The sequence below is a fragment of the Psammomys obesus genome, unplaced genomic scaffold (assembly GCF_907164565.1).
Source record: "Psammomys obesus unplaced genomic scaffold, mPsaObe1.curated_primary_1811, whole genome shotgun sequence".
NCBI lineage: Eukaryota > Metazoa > Chordata > Mammalia > Rodentia > Muridae > Psammomys > Psammomys obesus.
Genome location: NW_026590468.1, coordinates 1,061,831 through 1,078,148, shown reverse-complemented (window position 1 = coordinate 1,078,148; position 16,318 = coordinate 1,061,831). Strand labels below are relative to the sequence as shown.

The 16,318-nt window shown below is 41.2% G+C and overlaps 2 protein-coding genes across 2 annotated transcripts; both read right to left on the bottom strand.

Annotated features, from left to right (window-relative positions):
* Positions 1-1,186: 1,186 nt before the first annotated feature.
* On the bottom strand, positions 1,187-2,137 carry LOC129676942 (olfactory receptor 10A3-like). The gene has a single exon (XM_055607476.1). The coding sequence runs from the start codon at positions 2,129-2,131 to the stop codon at positions 1,187-1,189; it is 945 nt and encodes a 314-aa protein (XP_055463451.1). The 5' UTR covers positions 2,132-2,137.
* Positions 2,138-15,295: 13,158 nt separating this feature from the next.
* On the bottom strand, positions 15,296-16,318 carry LOC129676933 (olfactory receptor 10A3-like). The gene has a single exon (XM_055607467.1). It carries the CDS (start codon positions 16,316-16,318, stop codon positions 15,296-15,298), a length of 1,023 nt encoding a protein of 340 aa, XP_055463442.1.

Below are 16,318 nucleotides of genomic sequence, written 5' to 3'. Positions count from 1 at the left end.
CATGTAGAAAATGCAAATAGAGCCATATTTATCACCCTGCACAAAACTTTGGATCAAAGACCTCAACATAAAACCAGACACACTAAATCTGTTAGAAGAAAAAGTGGAAAAGAACCTTGACCTCATTGGCACAGGAGACAACTTCCTGAACAGAACACCAACAGCACAGGCTCTAAGAGCAACAATCAATAAATGGGACCTCATGAAGCTGAAAAGCTTCTACAGATAATTTACTTCTAACACTTTGCTAGACCTGCATAATTCCTTACTACACTCACAATCTTATCCCTAACCCACAGAAAAGTACAGTCACCAGCCCTCCCCCTAAAAGTCTCTCTTTAAGCGGAGAGATTTTATTGGAGATCATCATAGAAATGAGTGCTAGTTGGAGCCTCCTAAATTTGTGGGGTTTACTTAAATCCTACATTTTCACTCAGGAAACAACAAATATTATCAATATATCTGTTGTTTTTCTTGACATTCTGGGTGCTAATGAGTCTCAACAGGTCTTTTTAAAGATTTTTTAAAAGATTTATTTATTATGTATAGTGTTCTGCCTGCATGTGTGCCTACACACCAGAAGAGGGCACTAGATGGCACCATGTAATTGGCAGGAATTGAACAGAGGCTCTCTGGAAAAGCAGCCAGTGTTCTTAATCTCTGAGCCATCTCTCCAGCCCATTAATTGGTCTTTACAATCATTTTAAAAAGTAATTCTGCAATGGTTATTCAAATTGATGACTACTGGGCTGGCTTGGTAGTACAGAGACCTCCTACTTAACAGGAGCATGACTGTGCATTGAGTATCAAAAATGGACAGACAAGCAAACACAGATATACATACCTTATCAAACTAGATTGAATGATAAGTGAGAGATTAGAGAGAGAGAGAAATACATAGAAAGACACCATTCATCCCATCAGGTGCCCAGAAAACAAAGCATCAAACATATGAATATGTGAAATTAGATTTATTGAAGCATCCATTTAATGACAATACTGTAATAATAAGCTGGATAGCCACAATTCACAAATATATGAAAAATGTTACATCATTCTATAAAACATATATATTCCTAAGAACAAATGACTGAAATGCTGAAAGAAGGATCCCTTTTTCCATGATTTACTAAGCTAAGGTGGTTTCTTTGGGTGGTTTCCAAATACCACGTGGCTTCTCAGCAAGTCAGAAGGTGTGCAAAGCCATTTTCCTTTCCCATAACTTCACCACAGCCCTTTTCATCTCCTTGTTTCTCAGGCTGTAGATAAGTGGATTCAGTAGAGGGGTAAGCAGAGAGTAAGCCAATGACACCAGTTTCTTGGTGTCTGGTGAGAAGCTAGATTTAGGCTGCAAATAGGTCATGCACGCTGTGCCATAGAATTGGATAACAGATGTGAGATGAGAGGCACATGTGGAAAAAGCCTTCTGCCTCCCTGTAGTGGATGGCATCCTCAGGATGGCAAAGAGAATTCGAGTATAAGACAGGAGTATCAACAGGAAGGGAACCATGATGATCAAAATGGTGCCTGTGAATGCATAGACTTCAAACAGGAACGTGTCTGCGCATGCGAGCTCCAGCACTGCTGGGGTTTCATATGATATATGATTAATTTTACTAGGACCACAGAAAGGGAATCTAAACACCCACGTGGTCTGGACAGTAGTTACTATGATTCCCGAGATCCACAAGAACATCGCTAGTTTCATGAAGACCCTTTTGTTCATAATCACCGGGTAGAATAGAGGGTGGCAGATTGTAGCAAATCGGTCATAAGCCATTGCCCCCAGGAGAAAACGCTCAGTTCCACCAAAGAGAAGAATGAAATACATCTGTGCAAAACAGCACCCAAAGAAAATGGTCGCTTTCTCGGTGGTCAGGACCATAAGCATTTCAGGCATAATGGCGGCGCTGAAACTTGCTTCTACCACAGACAAGTTCTGCAGGAACAGGTACATGGGAATGTTCAGGCTCCCGTCCAGAAAGATGACAGTAACAATGGTGGCATTTCCTGTCAGAGCCACCAGATAAATAACCAAGAAAGCCCCAAACATGTGTACTTGGAATTCAGGAAGGTAAGAAAAGCCCAATAGGATGAACTCAGCTACTGAGCTGTCATTCTGCCCCTTCATTGCAGAAGTGGAGTGCTATATTCTCTCAGGGACATAGTGTACAAATGAAGGTCCAGTCAAATATCTCCAGTCTGCATAGACCCCGGCACAGAGCATGAAAGGAGACGAACATCGCAATTGCCAACTCGGAGATGGTTACCCACTTGCATTAATGAGTCTTTGAAAAATAAACGGAGGAATGGAAAAATCTTGCTAAGAAATCTTTTCTGAAACATAAAGTACTGTCCATTTTCTATTGCAAATTGTATGCTCTGTGGTTTGAAATTTAAACATAGCTTTAAAGTTAATAGAAATATATTCTAAAGTCTATTCTAACTATATCATCTTATAGGCATCACTTAGTTTATGAAATATTAGGTAAACACAAAATTGATAATCATGAAAAATAAAGTACATAAGTATGTACTTTATGTACCTGAAGTATTATATACCTAGCTCAAAATTTTTCATGATAATGTAATAGTTCAGTTTGGAAGCTTTCTATACATTTTTATTACTTAATGGCCTCTTTTTCACTGATATATGTTGCATACATATGTATATCAATATACATATTATTTCAAAATACAACTTTCTCAGTTACTTGTATGTATGTTAGTGTCCTGTCCACCGGGAGTTCAACGAGTTCCTGAGGAGGGGCGAAAAGAATGAAATAGAGACAAGGAGACGTAAAGAATGAGAGCAAGTCTATAATCTGATCTCGTTCTCGTTTATTTGAAAAATTTCATACAACTTTATAGGGAGAAGGCAGGAAGAGAAAATGTGTCAGCAATATAGTTTACAAAACATAACAGGGTGATTAACGATGATGCAGAACACCACAAGAATGTTTACTTAAAAGAGATACTACAAGAATGTCAGCTAAGATATCTCAAAATGTCTAGCCTGACACACAGATGTCTCATAGGTTCCAGAAACGTAAATCTCTCACCTACAACCTTGTTGCAGCTGTCTGTAACTTTCCACTAGCTGGCCTTGGCTCCCGGCATGTTAGATACATTTTAAATTATTCATTGCATTCTAGACTAGCAGAATTGGATGTAGCTGTTAAAAGTAACATCACTGTTTATGAACACACAGAGGAAGATGTGTTTTAAATGTGATTACAGTGGGTGATACTTACAGTTTGTGTGAAGCTTACTAACTTCTACCTAGAACTAGCCACTTCTATTAGAATTTGCCCAGGTGTGACATTTTAAGGTGTGAATATCAATGCCCATCCTTGTGACCATGATGGCTTTTTAAAAAGCCCACTTGAGGATCATCACGGAGCTGTGATTTGAGAGTTTCCATTCTTTTCTGTCTGTCTCTCTCTTCACTTTCCCCAGTCCCCTTTTATTCTGAAAGTTCATGAAACTATTAATTACTCAACAAATGCTGATCAGCAATCAACTATTTTCTAGGTTCTGTATGGTCCCAAACACGTTTGAATCCAGAGAGCAATAGAAACTTAACATGCTACATGAGATTGGCATGACTCATTAACAGATGCTCCCCCAACATACTTCAGAACTTTTAACTCTCTCACCCTTTCTTTTTTTATTATTACAAAATGTATTTCCATATACAAAAATGTAACCCATCATAAGGACATAACTATGAAAAACAAAGATTTTGTTTGCTGCTTGGGGATATGCACAGTGCCTACAAAAGTCCTTAGTCCATAAGACATATTAAGACAGTATTCCTAACACAATAGAAAGGCTCTGGCTAACAACAACCTGCAGTTCATTCCAAAACATGTATAGAATTTTAAAACATCCCAACACAAAGAAATGAACACCTCAAATAACAGAAATGTTAATTGTTTTGATCTGACCGTTGCATACTGTATAAATAAATTGAGATGTAGCACTATACTTCATAAATATATATTATATTCACTCAGAAATTGCTATGGGTGAACATACATATAGTTGTGTATAGATTAGATTTCAGTGAAAAGATGCATAAGGTGGATACATGAGAGAGTGGATAAAAGGAGAACAACAACAACATCAAGGACAAAATATCATTCGCTTCGCGGTAATTTTGAAATTTTCTAAGTTATTTTTGTTACTGTTGGAACATGGACCTACACCTTTTACTCATATCCCATAGCGTATTTCAGGTCTAGTCTCCCTGCAGCTCTCTCTATGGGACAGAGAGTTAAGAAGCAGTCTGTAATGTGAGTTGATAGCTCATGTATGGTGCCTGGCTCTTCAATTCTTTCTGTCATACAAGCTGTGTTGCCCTAAATCATATGATGTGGAACTTTCCACCACCCCTAAGACATTACACAAGGCAGAGTTTTCCTTTGTTCTAAAGATTGGTCTATACTGGGGTGTGAGGAGGGGGTTGCTTGGCAAATGCTCTGAAAGCTTCTCTCTGAAGAGGCTCATCTCACCTCTTACTGTTATTTATCTATCATCTACCTATAATCTATCTATTATCTATCATATACTGTGTATCTATATCTATAATCTATCATCTATCTATAATCTATTTAGTCTATGTTGCTTTTATCTATCTGTATCTATATCTCTTATTTTTACTCTTAATGAGGTTTCTCTCAAGATTTTAAAGGTTAAGCCCCTCTTTGCACTTAAGGCTCCCTCTTGTTTATGTCCATACAGCATACTGTTTCTGTCTAATGTTCTTCTCCCCTGCTTCCACACCTCCATCCCTAATCATGGCCTTGAGACCTAATCATTCCAATAAAGCTCATTCCTGCGGTGAATTTTGTGTTAGCTTCCTTAACTGCTCTAGTACTTTTTTTTTTTTTTAACAGTTGCCAGAGTTGTTAGAATCTGAACCTTGACAAATATAACAAACCAGGCTTATCCATGCACCCTCAATAGGCCAAATAAATAACAAATACAAAAACAGAGAAAAAAGATTTATTCAGCAGAGGTATATGGGGAAGAGGGGCAAAGAAGTCAAGTGAATTCTCAAGTCCACCATTGGTGAAGAGGAACTTTCTAGTTTCTTTGGAAACTCAGTTTGTGTCATGTGAACATGTTTTTTGTTTTGGTTCTAAGTGTGGGATGTGGAAATGTCTCCCCTTCCCCAAAAAACAGCCCCTGTGAAAAGGCATGTGATGTTTGTCAACTAGAAACTAGCTCATGTGAGGGAGTGGGTTTTGTGAGCTGGAAAACATCCTCATGTGGACTCTGAGAAGGGATAAATGGAAGACCACAGGCAGTGAGACAATGCTTTTGCATTGCTATGCTTTGGAATGGTTTTCATGGTCTTCAAAGAGAGAATGCTTCAGAGAACTTCTTGAGCAGCTTTGGTGAACTTGTGCCATTTGGGCGGAGTCCTGCCGCTTCTACTGAATCGTTCAGCTGCTAATGATGAGTGTTGCTACTGCTGCTGAGGCATGTTGCTATTTGACTAGACTGTTGGTATCCTGACGACTGAAGAACCCATTTACCCTTATCAGTAGGAAGATGCTAAAAGAAGTCTGTGGCCCCTTTTCCTACTAATCTCCTACCTAAGGTTGTGGCACGAGAAGGGAGATAGAGGTGTTTAAGAACCTTAAATAAAGTAGGTGATTAAAAAATCTAAGCCTATACACATTGGGATTTTTGCCTGAAGCTTAGAGTTAAATAGAGAACAAGGGGTATGCATAACTAATTTGTCCTGGCTAAGCTATGGCCCTACCCATCATGATTATCTAAACTGCAGTCTCTCCTGTAAGATAAATTGAAAATGTGGGACAAGCTTCCCTCTCTGGCTACCACTAGCCTTTGTGTTCCCCAGTGTGAGATTTTGGGGAGAAATTCCAGATTCTTGGACTCCACTGTTTATCTGAGAACCAGAAAGGGGAGCAATGTGAGTCTCTTTAAAATAATCTTAACTCTTGCCAGGACAGTTACAAATTCACATTATATATAATAGTGTTTTTCAGGTTGTGTCTTGCTTTGGCTGACTCTGTTTTACAAACAGCAATTGACCCCATTTTGAGTGCAAGCAAGGCCCACTTAGCCCATCCTTTTGCAATGATGGGCTCCAAGTTAGTACTGGAAGAAGAAGCAAAATAGCTCATAGAGAATAACTATAAATGATAAAGAGCTTAATAAAGCCATGGTCTTCATCCATACCTCTGTATCCATATTGTCTTAACTATTCTTGATGACACATGAACAAATTTCTATTCACTATAGATAGGAACTGACAACAAGCCAAAACAACAGTTTTACCAAAGGCCAGCTTAGCAAATCAATGACTTTCTTAAGGTTTCTTACTGTAACAGGAGCAGGAGTGACTCAAAGGCAGATGCAGTAGAATGGGTGACAGCAATGAAAACTGCAAGCCAAGAGCTTCCTTGAACAATGATTTACAGGCAGCTACAGGTCAGAGGTCTTCTTCCTTAACAAGTGTTCCTATTTATATAATCTTGGGTAGGGATCTTGTAAATCTTGTCACTTCCTGAGACTTGTTGACTTTTTGAGCCTTGTAAGTTTCCTTTATTAAAGAACCATTTTCCAAGAAAAGTGTCTCAGGTCACAGGAAACTCTGGAAAGCAACCAGACCAATCTCTTCTGAGTACAACAATTGATACATGTGGTGAGCTCCCATCTTACTGTGTTGGGCATCCCAAGTTTTCACATAATGTCCCCTTGGCTGTTGAATAGGAGAACAACTACCCAACTACCGTTTGTTTAGAATGAGGGACAGTGAGCATTATAAGCAAAACATTCCATTATACAGTGCTAACCTCTGAATATTTGACAGCTTTATCTTCCATGAAGATTGGGAAGCAAACATAAAGTTGAGAGACAAAAAGAATTAAAACTAGGTTTTTGGGGTACTGAGCTAAAAAGTTTAAAACCTATCAGGCCAGTTGACCTTGCTGCTTCTAGGCAGATCCAGCCAGCTGCAGGGAAGAGCTGACCTCGCTGCTCATTAAAGGTACTGTTGCCAGGAAACTGGCCTGGATTGGCCTTGCTCCTGGAGATACCACAGACTGAGGTAATCACCCCTTCTCCCCTAGTAGCAGTCTAGCAGTCCAGGACAGGACTGAAAACTAAGGCCAGTCCAGGACAGGACTGAAGCCCAAGGCCAGCCATTTCCCCTCACCCCCTGGCAAAAGAGAACAAAGAAAGCCGGGACGGTCCTGGCACTTTCCCATAGCAAACAGTTTGTGAAATGTAGCCTCCTCTTTTTATATTTTAACCAATTAAAAACTAGGGAGGCTAGGATCCCCTGCTTTGGACATGCTTGGAGGGACTGGGACCTATAAATAACCCTCAGTCTTGAGCTCTGGGCTCTCAGTTGGATACCAATGCTTTGGTGTCTGTGAGAGTCCAGCTCGAGCTGTAAATAAAGATCCTGGTGTGTTTTGCAACAGACTTGACTCCCAGTGGTCTTTTGGGGATCTTGTGAACTAGGCACAACAAAAGAAACAAAGATTGAAAATGTTTCCACACAGAATGCCTAGAGGCCCAGGAAATACTCATATAAGATGAAAGAATCAGACTAACTTTGTAACCTATGTTTCTTTTAACTGCCTTATAACCTACAATTTTAGGCCTATGTTAATTAAAGCCTTTTAGTACTTCTCCAGAGAGCCAAAGAATGTAAAAGTTCCTGCCATCAGCCATCAGTGAGGGCAGAGATAAGGAAGAGAACAAGCAGAGATCCCTACTAAATGAAGAGTAAATCACTGATTGGTGCCTGTGAAATGGGCTTTGTTTGAAAACCAGGCCAAATGACCCCAATCCTTCTCCTGCATAGCTCCTGACCTTTGATCCAAAGCCTGTAACCCCCATTCCTCAGAATAGACACAGGATAAATTAGTTACTTTCCCATCTTTAACTGTGGCTATATCTCATGTGGCAAGAAATTCCAAACTGACTTGGAGATTAGATATTTACGGCAGAACTGACTGGACCTAGGGGTGGCCAATTATTTTAAAAGTTAAACACCTCATCCAATCCTAAATCGCCAAGAAGGGAACCCTAGGAGATTCCCGCCTTTTGTCTTTTAAAAACCTAAGGTCTTTGTCTCCCGGTGCCACTCCTAGCTGACCAGGAGGGGTGACCCCATTGTGCAATGGTCAAGAGGAGTCTCTTGCATTTTTGCATCTATGGATGATTAGTTTCCTGAGTTCTCTTCATACCTTCTTATATTTAGGCTCTTGCTGGGCCTAACATAAGACACTCAGACAAGCAAGGAATTTAACAAAGCACTCAAAGAAACCAGAGAATTCGTTATTAAGGTGCAGCAGGGCCTCAGCTAATGCTTAAGCGATATAGGCTTGACTGTAAGTATTCTATAGCTTCTATAGGCTACACAGCATTGATATAACCTTGTCAATGTGACCATCCTAGAATGCTCTTTTTTTGTCCCTGCCCAAGAATAAATTCTCTCTGCAGCTAAGCAGATCTCATAGAAGCAATGTGGAATCCTGCTATTAAGGTCAAAGTCTGGCATTTCCAGATAGGCTCTGAACTCAGTCTGTGATAACAGACTCCCTTTCTCAGTGGGGTTCCCTCTTCTGGAGATATGAAGATCCCCTAAGAGCTTCACATCACCCTCAGGGAAGACTACAAATCCAATTCTTTCCTGATCAGAAACCTGTTCAGCAAGCGCTTAGGGATTCCTGGAGATACCCACCCTATGCTAGTAAGATGTCTTGGTATCTTGGCTTTCAATCAATGGCATTTAACTGTCCCTGGAGATTCTCCCCCACCCACAGAATAAATTAAGTACTGCCTTTCTCTTATGATAGGGCTGTTTTGTTACATGTAAATTAAGTATCCCTTGAACCTCTAGCCCCAGTGAATCAAACACATTCACTCTCAAAACTCCTCCCACTACCCAAGGTTTTTAAGTCCCTGATTCATAAAATAAATCTCTCTCATTCCGTTCTTCCGCCATGGCTGCCTGAGACTCTTCACTTATTCTGGAGAAGGGAGGTGTCCCCTCCTCCGTAGAACTTTGTTAATGAACTCCTAAGGCTTGGCTGCCAGGCAGGCTAGCCATAGCTGCCTCAATCACCTCTAGAGCCTACCTGACCACTGTGAGCTCAGTATTGACCACCAAGCACCCACCAGGCCTAGATCTGCCTTCCAACCCACCAGGCCAAGCAGGCACTGGCTTTCTCTTGCACCCCTGCCATCAAAACAGCAGCTTAACCGAATGGCTGTAACACTGTGGTATCACCACAGGCTATTGGATCACCTGAATTTCCACTGCCATCTGGTACCAGCAATTTCATTTTAAAAGAGCTAACACCCAATGGAAAACTCATTTCCACCTCTTCCAGTAAGACAGGGAGTCCCACTTACCACAAGGGCCCCACCCTAAGTGTTCTTAGCTGTCCCTGAGAAAAACAGAACCTTTGATCCCAGGAGTTCCCCTGTTCCCCTGTTCCAGAAGCAAACAGTGCCTGGACTTTCAGAGGAAAAGTGCATGTCCGTAACCGGCCGGGCAGCCTAGAGCCTGGAAATGCATTCACACCACTGGACAGCCCAGGCTACTGCCAGATGCAGAACAACAAAGCAGTGCAGTAGTTAGGACAGTTTTATTTTTAGTCCATAGAATGCTCTGTCTAAGCAGTTATCAGTGACATCATTTCTCAAGGGAGAAGAGCAGACATTTGCTTTCTCAGGAAAGAGGAAGTAGCTCTGGCTAGCAGGCTTACAGAAGCAGGACTCAGAAGTTAAAGTATTTAAAGAATTTTATTTAAATATTTAAACCAATTATTTAACAATATTAGAAGCAAAACTCTGACCTATATTATTTCTATGTAATTCCACATTCCCTGAGTGTAACTTACTAGTACTCTATCTTGTCTGTGATAACTTAACATTTCCTAAGTAAGCTTGTCAATAAATACCATTCTGTTTTTATTTTTACAATTGTTAAAAACTTAATATTAATTGCTCAAAAATTAATATTTCTCCACATCAATATCTGACAAAGGGATTGAGAAAATACTATAAAAGCTGGTACCTATAACATAAAAACTTAAGGAGTTTAGGCATAGTAGACACCCTGCCTGAGTGGCAATAGGCACTCCCAGGGGCTAGATTGCTAGGTGAAAAGTCTAGTGCCAGCAGTGGGCTACCACTCTATGAAAATTTGTCCAGGGAAACCATTAAGGCCTTCTCACAAAACACATGTACGGGCCAGGCCTGCTAGCCCTCACAGGGCTCCTCCTGTGAGTCCATTTCTATACCCTTTGTCCCAAGTGTTTGCATTCTTCGATGACTCTCTGTATCTGCTTACTGAAGATTCTGATGAGCACGGGTGCTACTAAAAACAGTTGGTGGAAGCAGGTAGGAAATAGGGATTTGAGGCTGGATATTCACAATCCTGATGTTTATAAGGTGTTCATCCCAGTGGAATATAAATTCAGCTCCGGAATGACAGACTAGTTAGAGATAAAAACTTTCAGGAATGGTAATCTTGAATTGTGTTCCACTGAGGAAAATTATTGGTGTGAATCCATGAAGAAGCACTACTTTGCTTCTGCCCAAGAAAAAGTGATTTTAAAAAACCCTTTTAACCAAGCAAATCATCTCTCTAGAAATAAAAATCACTCTGTTGGTGTCCTAAAGCTCCCTCAAGGGACATGGCTTCTCAAGGTTCTAGGACCCCCTGTAGTAAACTTCGAAGAACAGCAATTCTGAAACATTGTGGTTTATTTGTTGTTTGATCGCTTCGCTTTGTGATGTATTGAACCCAGTATTTTGAGCATGCCAACAAGTTCTCTGTGCTTAACCACTATGCTCTCCCCTTTGGTTTGGGCTTACAGTTGCAGAGGGATAAGAGACTGTCACAATGAGGAAGCATGGCAGCAAGCAGCTGGCATATTGGCAGGAGCAAAAAGCTGAGCACACATCCTCAACCACAGAACAAAGCAAAGATGGTGAACTGTAAATGGTGGACAGAGGCTTTTTACCCTCAAAGCCTGCTCCCAATGACATACCTCTTCAGCAATGTCTCATCTCCTAAACGTGCCTCAAACAGTACCATTAAATGGGGAAAATATTCAAATACCAAAACTATGGGGGCAATTCTCATTTAAATCACCACACTCTACTCCTTGGAAATTCATAAGTCCCCATAGTCTTTAATAATCTCAGTATTGTTTGACTAAGACTCAAGGCAATATAGAAGAGTAAAGCAACGCAAAAATAAATAAATAAATAAATAAATAAATAAATAAATAAATAAATAACAGGGGTTACTTGTAACCCTTGTGAAATCAAAAAGCAAATCACATAGTTGCAACATGTAATGGCACAGATTATACTTGTCCATTCAAAAGGGGAGGAGGGGTGCTTAGTAAGAAATACTGAACTAAAGCAAGAACTGAACCCAGCAGGAAAACAGCAACTTTAGAGCTGTGTGTCCTCATCCACTCCTGCTTTGCTGCCTGAGGCATATATCTCTTTCTTGAGCTGGCACCACTCCCTGAAGTCTGGCTCTGCCATCTCCAGCATCTTGAAGTCCCCATTGCTGCAGCTCAGGTTTCACATTCACAACTTCACACAATGGCTTCTCAGGGCCTTCAGGTGGAACTCCCCTGACCCATGCTGCCTGGCCTCAGTAGCTCTCTGAAACTGTGGAAGAAATATCCCTAACTACCTCTCACCTGCTTCACCCCTGAAGCCAACATCTCATGGATGACTCTATCAAGTTCCTCTAAGCTTAGATAGACCTTAGTCCGTCAACCACATTAGCAGTAGCTTTTGTTTGGTTTTGCTTCCTGGGAGCAGAAAACACCTTGAGCTTACTTTCACAAGTTAGAAGCTTAGTTGGATGCCATCTTTCCCAGACAGTGCCCTCCCCTTTATTTCAGCGCACAGAAGGCCTCATCTTAATGGTGCTAATTTTAACAATTGCAGCCTCTCTTTTAATGCATGCCCTGGCTGTAATGTTAAGCTTTCTAGTGTGATTTTTCTCTCCAAACTGAACATTTTGTATTTATTTCTGCCCCCACTTGTTCTTTTTCACCATGAACCTGCATCAGCATTATCAATAACAGTCATAATAGAGATTCATTGTTACACTGTCTTGAAATTTCCTTCACAAAAAAAAAACAAAAACCAAAAAACAAATAAACAAACAAAAAACCTCAATTACTTTTAGTGTAGTCTCTCAGGCAAGCTCTCATACCTCACTTGGGCAGCAAGTAGAGCTGGGCCTGGTGGCATAGGGTGCCAAAGAGCCAGCCAGAGGACTTGAGAAAGAAAAAGCCAGCCTTGACCCTCACAGAAGATCTGGTTCTGGTGGCAGACAGGAGATTGCAGGAGGGCTGACCAACTCAGCTTCTACCCAGGCCTAGATCCAGGGCTCTGAGTTTGCCTACCCCAACATCTGCCCCATCTTGCAAAAGTCCTGGAAGATAGCCTGTGCAAAACATCGGACAAAACCAATACCTAGTTCCTAATTTCAAAGTGACCACCAGACCTAAGACCTACCAACCAGGCCCTAAACCTACCTAATGAAGCAATACCCCAGTACCTTACCACATCCTCTCCTTTCCCCTATAAAAAAGCCCCTACCTCAGTCGCTAGAGACTTCCCTGTCATCCTCCTTTGAGATAAGTAAATCTGGAAGCAATCAATTCCAATTAAACTGCTTTTATACTTTTAATTTGGCTCAATATGATTTATTGCATTGGTGGGGAAGTTTTCAATAGCAAAAAGAATTCAGGTATAAGACAAGAGCATCAACAGGAAGGGAACCATGAGAAACAAAGTGGTGCCTATGAAGGCATAGACTTCAAGTAGGAACATGTCTGTGTATGCGAGCTCCAGCACTGCTGGGGTTTCCATGATATATGATTAAATTTACTAGAACCAGAGAAAGGAAAGCTAAACACCCCATGTGTTCTGCACAGTAGCCACCATGATCCCCAAAATCTATGAGAACATTATTAGTTTCATGAAGACCCTTTCATTCATAATCACAAGGTAGGATAGAGGATGGCAGGTTGCAGAAAATCAGTCATAAGCCATTGCCCCAAAGAGATGGCCCTTTAAGCTCTGCTTACATTAGACTCCAACCACTTTTCTAACCTGATGCTTCCAAAGTCTTCTACATTCCTTCAAAATGCAATATGGTCAAGGTCTTCATAGCAAAGCCCATTTCCTGGTACCAACTTCTATGTTAGTTACCTCTCTGAGACTATGACAAAACACAATGACCACAGAAAATTATAGAAGAAAGAGTTTATTGGGCTTACAGATTCAAAAGAATAACAGTTCATTATGGCAGGTAAGTATGGCAATAAGCCAAGGCAAGACTGCAGGAGTGCAAGCTGAGAGTTCACTTCTTCCGCCACAGGCACAAAGCAGAGAACACTCTTGTTTTACTGAGAGACAAGATTCCCTTGAACTATAAGAATAAGCTGGCCTTGAACTAGCTTTCCTCCATGACTTTCCCTGCTCTGGGATTACAAGTGTGCACCACCTCACATTGATGGTTAAAATATGTAACCACAGCAGGTCTCATACATCAGTCATCGTGCCAGGAACTGCAAGTACATGAACATTTGGAACTACATGAAATACTGTCTTAATGGCAACATTCTATGTTGGAGACAAGCCCTGAGAAACTTCTGACCTTTTCTCATTCCCCCCACCCTGCTGCACCTGGTTGACCAACATCCTGCTTGACAGTTGCAGAAAGGTGCTAACTGTACCATGACTTCCCGAGATAACTGCAAAGTGTTCCGGGCCCTGGGCCAAGAAGATTTTGTAACTTCCAACCTGCCCTCCCTGAGTTCAGAAACTCTAGACTAGGATTTTCCAACCTACCCCTCCCTGAGTGTTCTACACTGTGCTCCTCCCTCGCCCCGCCCCTATCTAAGGTTGGCCTTAAAAGCCTGCTCCGGTTCAATAAAATTTGACTCTTGACAAGTGCACATTTGCTTGAGTCCGTTCTTCTCTCTCGCCCGTTTTTCTTTCAGGCCTGGTCCTCTTTGGAGACCCCACGAATTACTAGTCCCGCAGGCAGGTACAATTCTACAATGAATTGTATATATCAATGATAGAGAAATAAATCAATGAACTATTATATCGTGTGTTATAGCAGCAGGCACAACTTTAAAACAATAGACTACAAGATTAAAAGAGAAGGATAACCTGAAATGTTTTAAAAACAAAGAAGGTAAAAATAAATTTTAAAAGTTTAAATTTTTAAAAATAAAGAATAGCTTTAGAAATAAAGAATTTAAGATTTTATATTAAATTTACAGACTAGATTCTTTAAAAAAAATGTACTAAAAAGGTAAAATGAAAAGTAATTTAAGCTTTAAAAATAAAGAATTGTGCCTGAAACCCATGTCACAAGAGGGAGCCCACCCTGACACTGCCTGGATGGTCAGGACCCAAAGGGAGGTTAGCTCAAAGACCTAGGGTAGAAACAAACAGGACTGGCAAAAAATTTTTTAAAAAAAGATACCTAATGATATTTTGTTATGCTTATAGATTGGCACCTAGCCCAGCTGTCATCAGAGAGGCTTCATGTAGCAACTGTTGGAAACAGACACAGAGATCCACAACAAACATTAGGCAGAACTTGGAGTATCCTGCAGAAGAGGGGGAGGAAGGATGGTGGCAGCAGAGGGGCCAAGGACACCATAAGAAAATCTACCTGGGCTCATAGGGGCTCACAGAGACTGAACCGACAATCAGGGAGCCTTCAAGGGACTGACCTAGGACATATAGGACATATGTACATACATATGTATAGGACATATGTCTTATATAACATATGTCCTAACCTCTGAACATATGTAACAGTTATGTAGCTTGGTCTTCTTGTGGGACTCCTAACAGTGGGAGCAGGTACTGTTTTTAACTTTGCCAGCTTTTGAGACCTTTTTCCTCCTACTGGGTTGCCTTATCCAACCTTAATACAAGGGAGGTGTCAATTTTTACTGCAACTTGATATGCCATGTTTGGTTGATATCCATGAGAGGCCCGCCCTTTTTTGAATAGAGAAGGAGTGGATGGGTGTGGGCAGAGGAGAGGTGAAGGAAGGGACTTGGGGGGAGGGAAAAGAAACTGGTCGGGATGTAATAACAATAATAATAAACAATTGTTTCTTAAAAAAAGAATTAAAATATATTCTCACCAAGAAACTTAGTGTTTTCATCCTCTTAATTCATACACAGTTCAGTTGAGCTATCTGAATATCACATGTCTCCTCAACAAATCAGGTTTTGTGTAAAGTGACTTTTCTTTCCCATAATTTCACTGCAGCCCTTTTCATCTCCTTGTTTCTCAGGCTGTAGATAACTGGATTCAGTAGAGGGATAAGCAAAGAGTAAGCCAAGGACATCAGTTTCTTGGTGTCTGGTGAGTAGTTTGATTTGGGCTGCAAATAGGTCATGCACGCTGTGCCGTAGAAGAGGGTGACAGATGTAAGGTGAGAGGCACACGTGGAAAAGGCCTTCTGCCTCCTTGTAGTGGATGGCATCCTCAGGATGGTGAACAGAATACGGATGTAAGACAAGAGAATCAACAGGAAGGGGGTCAAAATAATCAGAATGGTGCCCATTAAGGCATAGATTTCAAAGAAAAAAATGTCTGTACATGCAAGCTCCAGCACTGCTGGGGTCTCACAGGAGATGTGGTTAATTTCATTGGAGCCACAGTAAGGAAAACTAAATACCCATGTGGTCTGCAGAGTAGCCATCATGGTTCCTGAGAGCCATGAACACGCCACTAATTTCATGAAGACCCTTTTGTTCATAATCACCGGGTAGGATAGAGGGTGGCAGATTGCAGCAAATCGGTCATAAGCCATTGCCCCCAGGAGAAAACACTCAGTTCCACCAAAGAGAAGAATGAAATACATCTGTGCAAAACATCCCGCAAAAGAAATGGTTGCTTTCTCAGCGGTCAGGACCACCAGCATTTCAGGCATAACGGCTGTGCTGAAACCGGTTTCCACCACAGACAAGTTCTGCAGGAACAGGTACATCGGGATGTGCAGGCTCTGGTCCAGGAGGATGACAGACATAATGAAGGCATTTCCTGTCAGAGTCACCAGATAAATAACTAGGAAAGGCCCAAACATCTGCCCTTGGAGTTCAGGATAGTTAGAAAAGCCCAGTAGGATGAACTCAGCCACAGAGCTGTCATTCTGCCCCCTCGTTCCTGAAGCAGAGCCCTGAGTCATTCTGAGGGACAGAGTGTGTAAGAATAAAATCACAGTCCAGGCTCCAGCTTCCAT

Bases quoted from the DNA above. Each gene is read 5' to 3' on its own strand.
- LOC129676942 (XM_055607476.1), bottom strand. From the start codon at position 2,131: ATGAAGGGGCAGAATGACAGCTCAGTAGCTGAGTTCATCCTATTGGGC.
- LOC129676933 (XM_055607467.1), bottom strand. From the start codon at position 16,318: ATGGAAGCTGGAGCCTGGACTGTGATTTTATTCTTACACACTCTGTCC.